This window comes from Dendropsophus ebraccatus, chromosome 14, assembly GCF_027789765.1.
Source record: "Dendropsophus ebraccatus isolate aDenEbr1 chromosome 14, aDenEbr1.pat, whole genome shotgun sequence".
NCBI lineage: Eukaryota > Metazoa > Chordata > Amphibia > Anura > Hylidae > Dendropsophus > Dendropsophus ebraccatus.
This window is the reverse complement of record NC_091467.1, coordinates 62,287,521-62,303,381: the sequence shown is the minus strand read 5'-3', so window position 1 is coordinate 62,303,381 and position 15,861 is coordinate 62,287,521. Positions and strand designations below refer to the sequence as shown.

Sequence of the window (15,861 nt, the reverse complement as noted above, 5' to 3'; positions counted from 1 at the left end):
CAGGAGCAGCACAATACAGAAAGGGGTTCATGTCATGAGCCCCCTTGGTAACCCCTTAGAAGCGCTAAGTTGTTAAGGGGTTAAACTAGCTGAAAGACAAGGATCGTCTCCTCGTTCTCTTTATTACCCGGAGCAATTATGTGATTGGGCAGATAATCGGCCAAACCCTTAAGGGGCTTCTTTCTGAAAATTTGGAGAAGGGGTTGAGAGTGTGTTTATACACCAGGTACACTAAGTACAAGCTGGAGCCCACGGGAACCAGATGGTTTGTGTGTAACGTGCCTTCCCAGGTGCAGCCATGTTTGGAAGAAATCCTGTGGATCCTGACAAGTGGAGCTATTTAGGTTGATCATGGCTTATACAGGTAGAGAGGGTGATTGTATACGTTTTGTATACGTTTGTATGTATTTATAACTACTAAAACATTTACACATGCAAATGTGTTAGTACAAGCAAGACATGGAGGCTGGTATTAGATCTGGTGTTAAAGGGGTAGTTCAGCAAAAAAAAAAAAATGTCATTCAAATCAACTGGTGCCAGAGATTTGTAATTTGCTTCTAAAAAATCTGAAGTCTTCCAGTACTTATTAGCTGCTGTATGTCCTGCAGGAAGTGGTGTATTCTTTCCAGTCTGACACAGTGCTCTCTGCTGCCACCTCTGTCCATGTCAGGAACTTTCCAGAGCAGCAGCAAATCCCCATAAAAATCCTCTACAATCTGCAGATTGAAAAGAATACACCACTTCCTGCAGGACATACAGCAGCTGATAAGTACTGGAGGACTGGAGATTTTTTAATAGAAGTAAATTGCAAATCTCTGGCACTAGTTGATTTGTGCAGAAAATGTTTCTCTCTATTCTGTAAAGCAGGGCGAGTAGCAGCAGCAGCTCGTTGAGTAAAGTCTTTTGTTCTCTTTGCATCTTCTTCTTCTTTATCTTCTTCTTCTTTATTGCTACAGTAAACTATACTTTTTATCTTAGCTATTGTTGCCAGACCTATTTATTACCACATCTCGTAAAACAAATGACATGGCCACAGAAGCTGAGAATCAAATGTGAGGTGCGTCTATGACCAGGAGGCAGATGGAAGGTCACCCACCCAAAGGTGTCATACAGCCCCTCCACTTGCTGAATCCCCATAGTCTTACAATCTGCAGAGGATCCTCCTCGGAACGATGAGTTGGGCTCAGGGACCTCATCAGTAGATTCCGGCTGTATGAAGTATGGACCCTAGAAAACAAACCCCACAGATAAGGAACCGCTACAGCCCACTGTGACATCACACAGAGGAAGGATAGCATTACAACTCAAAATGACATCACACAGACACAAGATTGTGCTACAGTACAACATGACCTCACACAGACACGATACAGGGACAGCACAACGTCATATCACATGGACACAAGATAGTGCTACAGTACAACGTAATATCACACAGACACAGGATACAGCGACAGCACAACGTCATATCACACAGACACAGGATACAGCGACAGCACAACGTCATATCACATGGACACAACAGCACAACATATCATCACACAGCACACAGCACAATGTGACCTCACACAGACATAGCATAGCGTCACGCTCGGGCTGTGTGACATGTCATTCACTGCCAGTCAAAACATTTCTGGAAATAAGATTCTCTCTCCAATATGTGACATTAGTTTTCAAGACTTATCAAAGCCACCAGGCCGGAGCGGAAATCACATGACAAAAAAACGGCCCATACACTGCCACATGGTGCACGTCATAAGCTACTATAACCACATTATACATAGTAGAGGGGAGGGGCAGGCGCACACTTATAGAATGCTGCAGCACACTCCCATCAGAACAGGAACAATCACATCTATCAATTACCAGAACAAAATTACCAATTACAAAATACAAGGCCAGCACCGCCACCTAGTGGTCACAGAAGCACCAAGCATGGGCAATATGTAATGCATAACCACATTACATTACATTACTCTCCCTATAATAACACACAATGCCAAACCCCAAAACAGACAGGAGTAAGCCAAGCTAGAAAAGGAGCACACCCCACTTGTAAATGATGAAGAAATCTTTATTTAACAAACATGATTGGTATAAAAAAAACAACAACAAACAGACTAGAATCCCTATACATGATTAAAAACAATTAAAAACCCAAAACATGGGAGAACTATATACAATACAAAGAAACTCCCGAGCTTACATCCTAATTACAAATTCATATCATACCTTCCCAGTCCAATAAATACCTATATGCAAAAAAAGAAGAGACACCAGTATATGAAAAGTGCTATATCCTAAAGTGCAAACGTGAATAAATATCTATTACAAATCTAGAGGACAATAATATATTGTGTATCAAACAATTGGTCAAATGCAACAGATAAAAGAAAGTAAAAACTCACATCACCATATTCACGGGGAAGGGAAAGGAATTGGGGTGACCCATAATGCCCTACGCGTTACGTCCACCAGGAACTTCGTCAGAGGTCAGTTCGGCTCGGGAGTTTCTTTGTATTGTATAGTTTTCCCATGTTGTTTTGGGTTTTTAATTGTTTTTAATCATGTATAGGGATTCTAGTCTGTTTGTTGTTTTTTGATACCAATCATGTTTGTTAAATAAAGATTTATTCATCATTTACAATTCGGGTGTTCTCTAGTTTGGCATACTCCTGTCTGTTTTGGGGTTTGTGATTGTTGTTTTAGTATGCCCTAGGTAGCACCCCGGTGGGTAGTGCAGTCCCCTTCCATTTTAGTGTGCATAATACACAATGCGTTCAGCACGTTCTTTCACTGTCAGGCTGAAACGTGTTGCATTGAATAAACCAGCTGCAGCTCTGTTACAGTAGTGGCACAAACCTATCTCCCAGCCTACATCCGTGCCCATGTGCACAAAGCGCTGCTACAAGGCGTAAGGCGAAAAACTCCTATTACACGGGGATCAAAACCGAAACAGAGTGAAAAAAACCCATCAAAGAGAGGGTTCAAAGGACCAAACATTATAACACACAAAGGAACGGGAGGAGGGGGGCTGAGACTGCAACCTGGGGCATGCAAGGCCCAGTCATAGGCACTAGGGGGCGCTCCCTGCTGTAACACAAGGAGCCTACCTGGTGTCACGAGACACTTACCTGCCCGGGGAGGTCACAGGCGCCGACTCCTCCCTCGGTGATATCCTGTACGACTCATCAGCCTCCAGCTCCCCCTGCACCCAGTCCGGTAACCCCCCAGAACCGGATCGGTGATACCGTGGGGCGTTGGGCTCATCGAAGTAGATCGACTGGATAAAAAGGCAAGAAGAGGAGAGACATCATAGGCAGCAAGAGACAAGATGCCTACAATATCCAATATACACCGCTTCATAAACAGTATACAGGGGGTGTGTTACATATCCTGTATACAGTGCACTATACACAGTATACAGGGGAAATGTTATGTATACAGTGTAAGACACAATATATAGGGGGGTGTTATGTATACAGCACACCATACACAGTATATAGGGGGTGTGCTATGTATACAGCACATCATACACAGTATAAAGCACACCATACACAGTATATAGGGGGTGTGCTATGTATACAGCACATCATACACAGTATAAAGCACACCATACACAGTATACAGGGGGTGTGCTATGTATACAGCACATCATACACAGTATAAAGTACAACATACACAGTATACAGCACATCATACACAGTATAAAGCACACCATACACAGTATACAGGGGGTGTGCTATGTATACAGCACATCATACACAGTATAAAGCACACCATACACAGTATACAGGGGGTGTGCTATGTATACTGCACATCATACACAGTATAAAGCACAACATACACAGTATACAGCACATCATACACAGTATACAGCACATCATACACAGTATAAAGCACACCATACACAGTATACAGGGGGTGTGCTATGTATACAGCACATCTTACACAGTATAAAGCACACCATACACAGTATACAGGAGGTGTGCTATGTTTACAGCACATCATACACAGTATAAAGCACACCATACACAGTATACAGGGAGTGTGCTATGTATACAGCACATCTTACACAGTATAAAGCACACCATACACAGTATACAGGGGGTGTGCTATGTATACAGCACATCATACACAGTATAAAGCACACCACACACAGTATACAGGGGGTGTGCTATGTATACAGCACATCATACACAGTATAAAGCACACCATACACAGTATACAGGGGGTGTGCTATGTATACAGCACATCATACACAGTATACAGCACATCATACACAGTATACAGGGGGTGTGCTATTTATACAGCACATCATACACAGTATAAAGCACACCATACACAGTATACAGGGGTGTGCTATGTTTACAGCACATCATACACAGTATAAAGCACACCATACACAGTATACAGGGAGTGTGCTATGTATACAGCACATCTTACAGTATAAAGCACACCATACACAGTATACAGGGGGTGTGCTATGTATACAGCACATCATACACAGTATAAAGCACACCATACACAGTATACAGGGAGTGTGCTATGTATACAGCACATCTTACACAGTATAAAGCACACCATACACAGTATACAGGGGGTGTGCTATGTATACAGCACATCATACACAGTATAAAGCACACCATACACAGTATACAGCACATCATACACAGTATACAGCACATCATACACAGTATAAAGCACACCATACACAGTATACAGGGGGTGTGCTATGTATACAGCACATCATACACAGTATAAAGCACACCATACACAGTATACAGGGGTGTGCTATGTTTACAGCACATCATACACAGTATAAAGCACACCATACACAGTATACAGGGAGTGTGCTATGTATACAGCACATCTTACACAGTATAAAGCACACCATACACAGTATACAGGGGGTGTGCTATGTATACAGCACATCATACACAGTATACAGGGAGTGTGCTATGTATACAGCACATCATACACAGTATAAAGCACACCATACACAGTATACAGGGGGTGTGCTATGTATACAGCACATCATACACAGTATAAAGCACACCATACACAGTATACAGGGGTGTGCTATGTTTACAGCACATCATACACAGTATACAGGGGGGATTATGTATACAGCGCACCATACACAGTATACAGGGGGGATTATGTATACAGCGCACCATACACAGTATACAGCACACCATACACAGTATACAGGGGATGTGCTATGTATACAGCACACCATACACAGTATACAGGGGGTGTGCTATGTATACAGCACACCATACACAGTGTACACAGGGTGTGATGTGTATCTGCCCATACCATGTATGTGGGCAGAGTCTTCAGAGCGCCCTCCTCAGGTCTGTGAGTGAAGGGCCCCTCCAGGACCCCCCGTTTCAGCATGTGTAGGAGGAGCTTGGCATACAGGTTTCGGTTCTTCCTCCCGGTCACCCCGGTCCCGGCACCGGAGGGGTCACACAGCTTCTTGATCCACAGGGCGCAGCGCTGGCGATCTCAAATGTAAAATAAATTAATGTTAATATAGATAAGTGGAAATGCTGAAAATAAATTCGGAGAAAGAACAGAAAGAAAAACATCAGGCCATGTTCACACACAGTATTTCCGTCAATATTTTGGAGAGTAATTTTTTAACCAACTGACCGGGCAAAATTAAAGTGGAAAGATTTGCACCGGCTGTTTTTTCATCCCACTCCTGGTTTTGGTTGAATACTACTGTATGTGTGACCCTAGCCTCAATAGGCATACATGTAAGAGGGGGCTAGGGGTTTATATAGAGAGAAGCTGCCCCCTGCTGGCTGGACATATAGACACATCCTCACTTACCCAATCTCTGCGGAAGCTTCAGGACATGCGGCTTCATATCCACTAGATAGTGGTCAAACTCTGCATCCAGCGTCTCCCAGGCCTCCTCCTGAGAGCTCATAGCGCCCCCTAAAACATACAAAGCTGACAACGAAACCTCAGAATAGAGATCGGCAGAATATAACACACAGCGCCACCAAGGGACAAGAGCGGGTCATAACACTGTATATAAAATCACAGCAGGTGGAGAGGCTCATTGCATGACATCAAATTACAGGAGGGGGGTGTGTGTTATCTATAACATTATATCACAGGAGGAGTAGGGGGGTCATTCTATAACATATCACAGGAGGAGGAGGGGGGTCATTCTATAACATATCACAGGAGGAGGGGGTCATTCTATAACATATCACAGGAGGAGGAGGAGGGGGTCATTCTATAACATTATATCACAGGAGGAGGAGGGGGGTCATTCTATAACATATCACAGGAGGAGGAGGGGGGTCATTCTCATTCTATAACATATCACAGGAGGAGGAGGGGTCATTCTATAACATTTCACAGGAGGAGGAGGGGGGTCATTCTATAACATATCACAGGAGGAGGAGGGGGCAGTCTATAACATATCACAGGAGGAGGGGGTCATTCTATAACATATCACAGGAGGAAGAGGGGGTCATTCTATAACATATCACAGGAGGAAGAGGGGGTCATTCTATAACATATCACAGGAGGAGGAGGGGTCATTCTATAACATATCACAGGAGGAGGAGGAGGGGGTCATTCTATAACATTTCACAGGAGGAGGAGGGGGGTCATTCTATAACATATCACAGGAGGAGGGGGTCATTCTATAACATTATATCACAGGAGGAGGGGGGGCAGTCTATAACAGTATACGCTATTAGTAGTGCAGCTTCTCTCTATAACAGTATATGCTATCAGTAGTGCTGCATCTCTCTATAACATATCACAGGAGGAGGAGGGGGCAGTCTATAACAGTATACGCTATTAGTAGTGCAGCTTCTCTCTATAACAGTATATGCTATCAGTAGTGCTGCATCTCTATAACAGTATAAGCTATCAGTAGTGCAGCATCTCTATAACAGTATACGCTATTAGTAGTGCAGCTTCTCTCTATAACAGTATATGCTATCAGTAGTGCAGCTTCTCTCTATAACAGTATACGCTATCAGTAGTGCAGCATCTCTCTATAACAGTATATGCTATCAGTAGTGCAGCTTCTCTCTATAACAGTATATGCTATCAGTAGTGCAGCATCTCTATAACAGTATATGCTATCAGTAGTGCAGCTTCTCTCTATAACAGTATATGCTATCAGTAGTGCAGCATCTCTCTATAACAGTATATGCTATCAGTAGTACAGCATCTCTATAACAGTATAAGCTATCAGTAGTGCAGCATCTCTCTATAACAGTATATGCTATCAGTAGTACAGCATCTCTATAACAGTATATGCTATCAGTAGTACAGCATCTCTATAACAGTATACGCTATCAGTAGTGCAGCATCTCTCTATAACAGTATATGCTATCAGTAGTGCAGCATCTCTATGACAGTATAAGCTATCAGTAGTGCAGCATCTCTCTATAACAGTATATGCTATCAGTAGTGCAGCATCTCTCTATAACAGTATATGCTATCAGTAGTACAGCAGCTATCAGTACACAGGGTTAGTCAGGATATATCGCTATACATTACCAGCATAGATGTTCCCACTCGCGGCGTTTGAAGAGCCCACTCTCAGGATGACGCGGTGACGTTTTTCCGGCCAACAGCTGCGGCGTCACCATGGCGACGGATGCTGTGGCGTTCTGTACGGCGCCTTCCTGTTTTCTCTTTGCTGCCTCTAGTGGCAGTTGCCGTGTAGTGACGCTGTAGAATGTATTATTCTCCCTGATTGATGATGAGGAGGATGATGACTATTGTTATTACCATCATTCTGGGCAGAGAGCGGAAGGTGTAAGGAGGCACCACACGTATTAGTTATAGAAACAGTAGAGACGGGGCCATTCTTCTCTGAGTATATTCCATAAAACAAGTGGATAAGGGCCCCACCCATTCCCCAACCTTGGCCCTTCAGCTCAAGGCTGTAGGCATGCTGGGAGTTGCAGTTTCACAAGTCACAGACTGGGGGCTGCACTGTATAGGCTCATCCCGGCTGTCTGTGTGGTGGTCAGGAACTGTAGTCACATTGAAGTCTGTTGCCCCTGGTTACGGCCTCCATCGTCATCCTGGATGAGCGTGACCCATGTAACCAGGCTCAGCCCAGTGGTACAGAGGATAGAGAGGGCAGGAGAGAGAAGGGGGGCAGGGAGAGGAGGGTGAGGATAGAGGGGGCAGGGTACAAGAGGGTGAGGATAGAGGGGGCAGGGTACAGGAGGGTAAGGATAGAGGAGGGTGAGGATAGAGGGGGCAGGGTACAGGAGGGTGAGGATAGAGAGGGCAGGAGAGAGGAGGGTGAGCATAGAGGGGGCAGGGTACAGGAGGGTGAGGATAGAGGGGGCAGGGTACAGGAGGGTGAGGATAGAGGGGGCAGGGTACAGGAGGGTGAGGATAGAGGGGGCAGGGTACAGGAGGGTGAGGATAGAGGGGGCAGGGTACAGGAGGGTGAGGATAGAGGGGGCAGGGTACAGGAGGGTAAGGATAGAGGGGGCAGGGTACAGGAGGGTGAGGATAGAGGGGGTAGGATACAGGAGGGTAAGGATAGAGGGGGCAGGGTACAGGAGGGTGAGGATAGAGGGGGCAGGGTACAGGAGGGTGAGGATAGAGAGGGCAGGAGAGAGGAGGGTGAGCATAGAGGGGGCAGGGTACAGGAGGGTGAGGATAGAGGGGGCAGGGTACAGGAGGGTGAGGATAGAGGGGGCAGGGTACAGGAGGGTGAGGATAGAGGGGGCAGGGTACAGGAGGGTGAGGATAGAGGGGGCAGGGTACAGGAGGGTAAGGATAGAGGGGGCAGGGTACAGGAGGGTGAGGATAGAGGGGGCAGGGTACAGGAGGGTGAGGATAGAGGGGGCAGGGAGAGGAGGGTGAGGATAGAGGGGACAGGGTACAGGAGGGTGAGGATAGAGGGGGCAGGGTACAGGAGGGTGAGGATAGAGGGGGTAGGGTACAGGAGGGTAAGGATAGAGGGGGCAGGGTACAAGAGGGTGAGGATAGAGGGGGCAGGGTACAGGAGGGTGAGGATAGAGAGGGCAGAAGAGAGGAGGGTAAGGATAGAGGGGGCAGGGTACAGGAGGGTGAGCATAGAGGGGGCAGGGTACAGGAGGGTGAGCATAGAGGGGGCAGGGTACAGGAGGGTAAGGATAGAGGGGGCAGGGTACAGGAGGGTGAGGATAGAGGGGGCAGGAGAGAGGAGGGTGAGGATAGAGGGGGCAGGGTACAGGAGGGTAAGGATAGAGGGGGCAGGGAGAGGAGGGTGAGGATAGAGGGGGCAGGGTACAGGAGGGTAAGGATAGAGGGGGCAGGGTACAGGAGGGTGAGCATAGAGGGGGCAGGGAGAGGAGGGTGAGGATAGAGGGGGCAGGGAGAGGAGGGTGAGGATAGAGGGGGCAGGGTACAGGGGGGTGAGGATAGAGGGGGCAGGGAGAGGAGGGTGAGGATAGAGGGGGCAGGGAGAGGAGGGTGAGGTGAGAGGGGGCAGGGTACAGGAGGGTAAGGATAGAGGGGGCAGGGTACAGGAGGGTAAGGATAGAGGGGGCAGGGTACAGGAGGGTGAGGATAGAGAGGGCAGGGTACAGGAGGGTAAGGATAGAGGGGGCAGGGTACAGGAGGGTGAGGATAGAGAGGGCAGGGTACAGGAGGGTGAGGATAGAGGGGGCAGGGAGAAGAGGGTGAGGATAGAGGGGGCAGGGTACAGGAGGGTGAGGATAGAGGGGGCAGGGTACAGGAGGGTGAGGATAGAGGGGGCTGGGTACAGGAGGGTAAGGATAGAGGGGGCAGGGTACAGGAGGGTGAGGATAGAGGGGGCAGGTTACAGGAGGGTGAGGATAGAGAGGGCAGGGTACAGGAGGGTGAGGGTAGAGGGGGAAGGGAGAGGAGGGTGAGGATAGAGGGGGCAGGGTACAGGAGGGTGAGGATAGAGGGGGCAGGGAGAGGAGGGTGAGGATAGAGGGGGCAGGGTACAGGAGGGTGAGGATAGAGGGGGCAGGGTACAGGAGGGTGAGGATAGAGGGGGCAGGGAGAGGAGGGTGAGGATAGAGGGGGCAGGGTACAGGAGGATGAGGATAGAGGGGGCAGGGTACAGGAGGGTGAGGATAGAGGGGGCAGGGAGAGGAGGGTGAGCATAGAGGGGGCAGGATACAGGGAATGAGGTATAAAGGGGCAGGGTACAGGAGGGTGAGGATAAAGGGGGGCAGGTAGAGGAGGGTGAGGATAGAGGGGGCAGGGAGAGAAGGGTGAGTATAGAGGGGGCAGGGAGAGCAGGGTGAGGATAGAGGGGGCAGGGTACAGGAGGGTGAGGATAGAGGGGGCAGGGTACAGGAGGGTGAGGATAGAGGGGGCAGGGTACAGGAGGGTGAGGATAGAGGGGGCAGGGAGAGGAGGGTGAGGATAGAGGGGGCATGGTACAGGAGGGTGAGGATAGAGGGGGCAGAGTACAGGAGGGTGAGCATAGAGGGGGCAGGGAGAGGAGGGTGAGGATAGAGGGAGCAGGGTACAGGTGGGTGAGGATAGAGGGGGCAGGGTACAGGAGGGTGAGCATAGAGGGGGCAGGGAGAGGAGGGTGAGGATAGAGGGGGCAGGGTACAGGAGGGTGAGGATAGAGGGGGCAGGAGAGAGGAGGGGGGCAGGGAGAGGAGGGTGAGGATAGAGGGGGCAGGGTACAGGTGGGTGAGGATAGAGAGGGCAGGGTACAGGTGGGTGAGGATAGAGAGGGCAGGGTACAGGAGAGTGAGGATAGAGGGGGCAGGGAGAGGAGGGTGAGCATAGAGGGGGCAGGATACAGGGAATGAGGGATAAAGGGGCAGGGTACAGGAGGGTGAGTATAGAGGGGGGCAGGTAGAGGAGGGTGAGGATAGAGGGGGCAGGGAGAGGAGGGTGAGGATAGAGGGGGCAGGGTACAGGAGGGTGAGCATAGAGGGGGCAGGAGAGAGGAGGGGGGCAGGGAGAGGAGGGTGAGGATAGAGGGGGCAGGGTACAGGTGGGTGAGGATAGAGAGGGCAGGGTACAGGTGGGTGAGGATAGAGAGGGCAGGGTACAGGAGAGTGAGGATAGAGGGGGCAGGGAGAGGAGGGTGAGCATAGAGGGGGCAGGATACAGGGAATGAGGGATAAAGGGGCAGGGTACCGGAGGGTGAGGATAGAGGGGGCAGGGAGAGGAGGGTGAGGATAGAGGGGGCGGGATACAGGGAATTAGGGATTAGAGGGGGCAGGGCCGGGACAAGGAGTTTTGGTGCTCTAGGCAGAGAAGGTAAATGGCGCCCCCCCCAGTGTGGACTGTACACTATGCGAGGACAGCCAGGAGGCTATACTGTATGTGGTGGCTAACACTTGGTCATCACAGGCTCTGCAGAGTATTACCACACTGCAGACTATATGGGAGAGTCCAGTATGTATACTGTACCCCCTGAATGTAACAGGACCGTGTATACTGTACCCCCTGACTGTAACAGGACCATGTATACTGTACCCCCTAACTGTAACAGGACCATGTATACTGTACCCCCTGACTGTAACAGGACCATGTATACTGTACCCCCTGAATGTAACAGGACATGTATACTGTACCCCCTGACTGTAACAGGACCATGTATACTGTACCCCCTGACTGTAACAGGACCATGTATACTGTACCCCCTGAATGTAACAGGACATGTATACTGTACCCCCTGACTGTAAGAGGACCGTGTATACTGTACCCCTGACTGTAACAGGACCTTGTATACTGTACCCCCTGACTGTAACAGGACCGTGTATCTTGTACCCCCTGACTGTAACAGGACCATGTATACTGTACCCCCTGACTGTAACAGGACCATGTATACTGTACCCCCTGAATGTAACAGAACATGTATACTGTACCCCCTGACTGTAACAGGACCATGTATACTGTACCCCCTGACTGTAACAGGACCATGTATACTGTACCCCCTGAATGTAACAGAACATGTATACTGTACCCCCTGACTGTAACAGGACCATGTATACTGTACCCTCTGACTGTAACAGGACCATGTATACTGTACCCCATGACTAACAGGGCCATGTATACTGTACCCCCTGACTGTAACAGGACATGTATAGTGTACCCCCTGACTGTACCAGGGCCATGTATACTGTACCCCCTGACTGTAACAGAACCATGTATACTGTACCCCCTTGACTGTCACAGGACCATGTATACTGTACCCCCTGTCACAAGACCATGTATACTGCACCCCCTGACTGTAACAGGACCATGTATACTGTACTCCCTGACTGTAACAGGACTATGTATACTGTACCCCCTGACTGTAACAGGACCATGTATACTGCACCCCCTGACTGTCACAAGACCATGTATACTGCACCCCCTGACTGTAACAGGACCATGTATACTGCACCCCCTGACTGTAACAGGACTATGTATACTGTACCCCTGACTGTAACAGGACTATGTATACTGTACTCCCTGACTGTAACAGGACTATGTATACTGTACCCCCTGACTGTAACAGGACCATGTATACTGTACTCCCTGACTGTAAATCACTGGTGTCAGGGGGATTAGCCTGTACACAATAAACAGAATATAAGTGTTCACCAACCTGTGGCTCCCGAGCTGTGGCAGGACTACAACTCCTATCATGCTGTGACTGTTGTAGTTTCGGAGCAGCTGGTGACCCACAGGTTGGGGAACAATATGGGAAGTGCTGTGTATAGAGGATCAGTGCAGGGATATGGGGCAGCCTTGTGACCTAGGTGACCTCCCTCTCCCAGCATTCCCAGCTCTCCCAGCATTCCTACACCTAAAGAATGATGAGTCAGTCAATGAACTCAATAGACAGCAGCCCAGCAGTCGGTACAGCCTCCAGCAGTCAGACAGAGAAGAGGTCACATGGTGAGGAGGGGGCGGAGCCTCTGTAGGTCCTGGCAGGTCAATGATTTTTTTTATTTTTCTTTTAAAGAAATTGAAAATGCGCCCCTGTAACTTACCACTAGATGGCGCCCTAGGCCATCGCCTACCCTGGCCTACCCTTTGTCCCGGCCCTGGTGCATAGTGAACTCCTCCTTACAGTACAGGAGCAGGGAATCCTCTAATTAGGCCGGGATTCCCTGCCCTACAGGGTTTCCCACCCAGAAGCAGAAAGCAGTCTGCTTCTGAGCGGGAAATTTGAAATCCCGGCACAGAAGTTAGTCTGGCTCCCAGGGGCCAGACTGTTCTGGCACTGCACCTGCACCAGCAAGGAAGAGGGTTAAGTGCCCCCTTCCTTGCTGGGGTGGATGCAGTGAGCTCTTCATGGGGGGGGGTTGATGGTCGGGGCTGGGGGTTACCTGCTGAGTCTTCCTCGGCAGTTGCCAGCAGTCCCGGTATGTCCTGGCTTACTGTATCCCATCCCCTGTATTGGCCGCAGGCGATCCAGGGGGAGGGGCTTAGCGTTGCAGGGGGGGGGGTACCGGGAAATCACGGGACTGCTGGCAACTGCCAAGGAAGAGGCAGCAGGTAACCCCCAGCCCCTAACATCAAACCCCCCCCTCCCCATGGAGAGCGCACTGCATCTACCCCAGCAAGGGAGGGGACACTTAACCCCCTTCCTTGCTGGTGCAGATGCAGTGTCAGAACAGTCTGGTCCCCAGGGGGTTAAGTCCTTGGGAACCAGACTGTAACTACCATGCCCATGCTGGAGGTCACCCAGCTTTCCCAGGATCCTGTAAGGGTTAACCTTAGAGGATGCTGGGAAAGCTAGGTGACCTCCAGCATAGGCACGGGAGTTACAGTCTGGCTCCCAGGGACTTAACCCCTTACTTGCTGTATGTTTTTGCTTGTGTTTTTCTTTTTGTTTTTCAGATATAGGCATGCAGAGGATTGCGTCAGATTCGTTTGGACTACGTCGATGACCGGAGGACTTTACTGTTAAATAAAATGGTCACCGAGGGGTGTGGGGTGTTTTTATTTGAATAAAAAACAAATTTCTAGGTGTGTTGTGTGTTCTTTCTTTACTTTACAGACTTTGTAGTGGAAGTTGTCTGATAGACGGAATCCATTACTAAGTCAGTGCCTATTTATTTATTTAAAAGCAAAAAAAATGCGTAGGGTTCCCCCTCTTTTCCATAACCAGCCGGGTAAAAACCAAACAGCAGCAGCCTAGTAATACCAGGGTGAGAAGGGCCATTGTTTTTGGCCGTCCCCAGTCTAAATCTTACCAGCCTGCTGCCGCCCAGTCCAGGAGCGCCAATTTAAATGCTCCAGGACCACTGGCACCCGGCTCTTCCCAGTACCCCTGGTGGCATTGGGTACTGGGGTAATAATGGGGGGTTAGTGTTAGCCATTTTATACCGGCTAACACTAGGCCCCGACATAGTAATGGATTCCGTCTATCAGACAGCTTCCACTACTAAGTCTGTAAAGTAGTGAAGGAAAACACAACACACCTAGAGTTTTTTTTTAAATTCAAATAAAAACACCCCCACACCCCTCGTTGACCATTTTATTGAACAGTAAAGTCCGTTGGTCATTGACGTAGTCCGAACGAATCCAACGTAATCCTCTGTATGTCTGTATCTGAAAAAGAAAGGGAGAAGTAAATGCTCATTACCTAGGAGGCGAACCAGGGCCAAGGAGACGATTTAGAGACAATTCTGAGACAAACAAATCAGCACCACAAAAAATAGACCAGGCTTATCCCTGATAGTAAATAGACCAGGCTTATCCCTGATAGTAAATAGACCAGGCTTATCCCTGATAGTAAATAGACCAGGCTTATCTCTGATAGTAAATTGCACTTTAAATAGACCAGTCTATTCATGCTAAAGCAGAAATAGATCACATCTAGAAAAATCCTGTTCATAAATCTCCCGCTATCTCCTACCTATCTATCTCCTATGTAATCTATGTATCTATCAATCATCTGTCTATTTATTATCTATCTCCTATCTAATCTATTATCTATCTCCTCTATCTACCTCCCATCTATCTCCTGTCTATCTGTCTATCTATCTATCTATCTATCTATCTATCTATCTATCTATCTATCTCCTATCTATCTATCTATCTATCTATCTATCTATCTATCTATCTATCTCCCGTCTATCTATCTATCTATCTCCTATCTAATCTAATCTATCTATCTTTCCATATGCAAATTACACCTAGCAATGATCTGGTATCTGATTGGCTGTCTGCTTTCTCTATGACATCACAGAGTGACATCACCACACATGATGACATACATGAATGATAAGGCGCCGCTGATCTCGGAATTCTTCAGAGTTGGAGTAGGAGTTGTAGTGTAAGTATCTCCCCCTCCCCTACCCCACCCTATGCTCCGCCCTCTGCGCCCCCCTAATCCTGGTGTCCCCCAAATCTCACACAATAGAGAACTTACATAGGTGAGTGATCCGCTAGATCCATAGAAACCCCAAGAAGCCGCACTAATAACATTTCTTCTCTCTTCCTCAGGTTGTCTTGTTTTATAACAGAGCATCACTATGTCTTTGAAGGTAAGGGCCTGTTCACACTGTCACACTCTCTATGTCTCTATGTATCTTGATGGATTAGAGATTGGGGAGATTTATCCTTCTGTCCTATAGGAAGATGCTTCTCACTGCCCCTAGCAACCAGAGCTCCCATAGCAACCAATCACAGCCCAGCTTTCATTTTACCAGAGCAATGTGAGAAACGACAGCTGAGCTGTGATTGGCTGCTGCGGGCAACAAGGAGAATCTTACTGTAAGATAGAGCCATAAATCTCCAGCAAGGTACCTGCTCTGTGTTTCCGATGCTGCCCCCTGCTGGTCTCCCTCTGTTACTGCTGTGTGTTTCTGGTGCTGCCCCCTGCTGGTCTCCCTATGTTACTGCTGTGTGTTTCTGGTGCTGCCC

At 48.5% G+C, this 15,861-nt stretch overlaps 1 protein-coding gene across 6 annotated transcripts in view; it reads right to left on the bottom strand.

The window, feature by feature from the left end:
- CEP112 (centrosomal protein 112) overlaps nucleotides 1–15,591 on the bottom strand; it is a 48,857-nt gene extending 33,266 nt beyond the window's left edge. For 3 of the 6 annotated variants that reach the window (XM_069952056.1, XM_069952062.1, XM_069952060.1), the window contains exons 1-6: nucleotides 15,368–15,591; nucleotides 7,546–7,740; nucleotides 5,845–5,952; nucleotides 5,323–5,513; nucleotides 3,135–3,283; nucleotides 1,146–1,227 (exon numbers count right to left, since the gene is read on the bottom strand). In XM_069952056.1, coding sequence (XP_069808157.1) covers nucleotides 1,146–1,227; nucleotides 3,135–3,283; nucleotides 5,323–5,513; nucleotides 5,845–5,944 — 522 coding nt within the window. In that variant the 5' untranslated portion in view covers nucleotides 5,945–5,952; nucleotides 7,546–7,740; nucleotides 15,368–15,591. Of the gene's footprint in view, nucleotides 1–1,145; nucleotides 1,228–3,134; nucleotides 3,284–5,322; nucleotides 5,514–5,844; nucleotides 5,968–7,545; nucleotides 8,003–15,367 lie in introns of those variants that run through there. The other 3 variants (XM_069952058.1, XM_069952061.1, XM_069952057.1) reach the window with 3 other exon arrangements.
- Nucleotides 15,592–15,861: the final 270 nt, after the last annotated feature.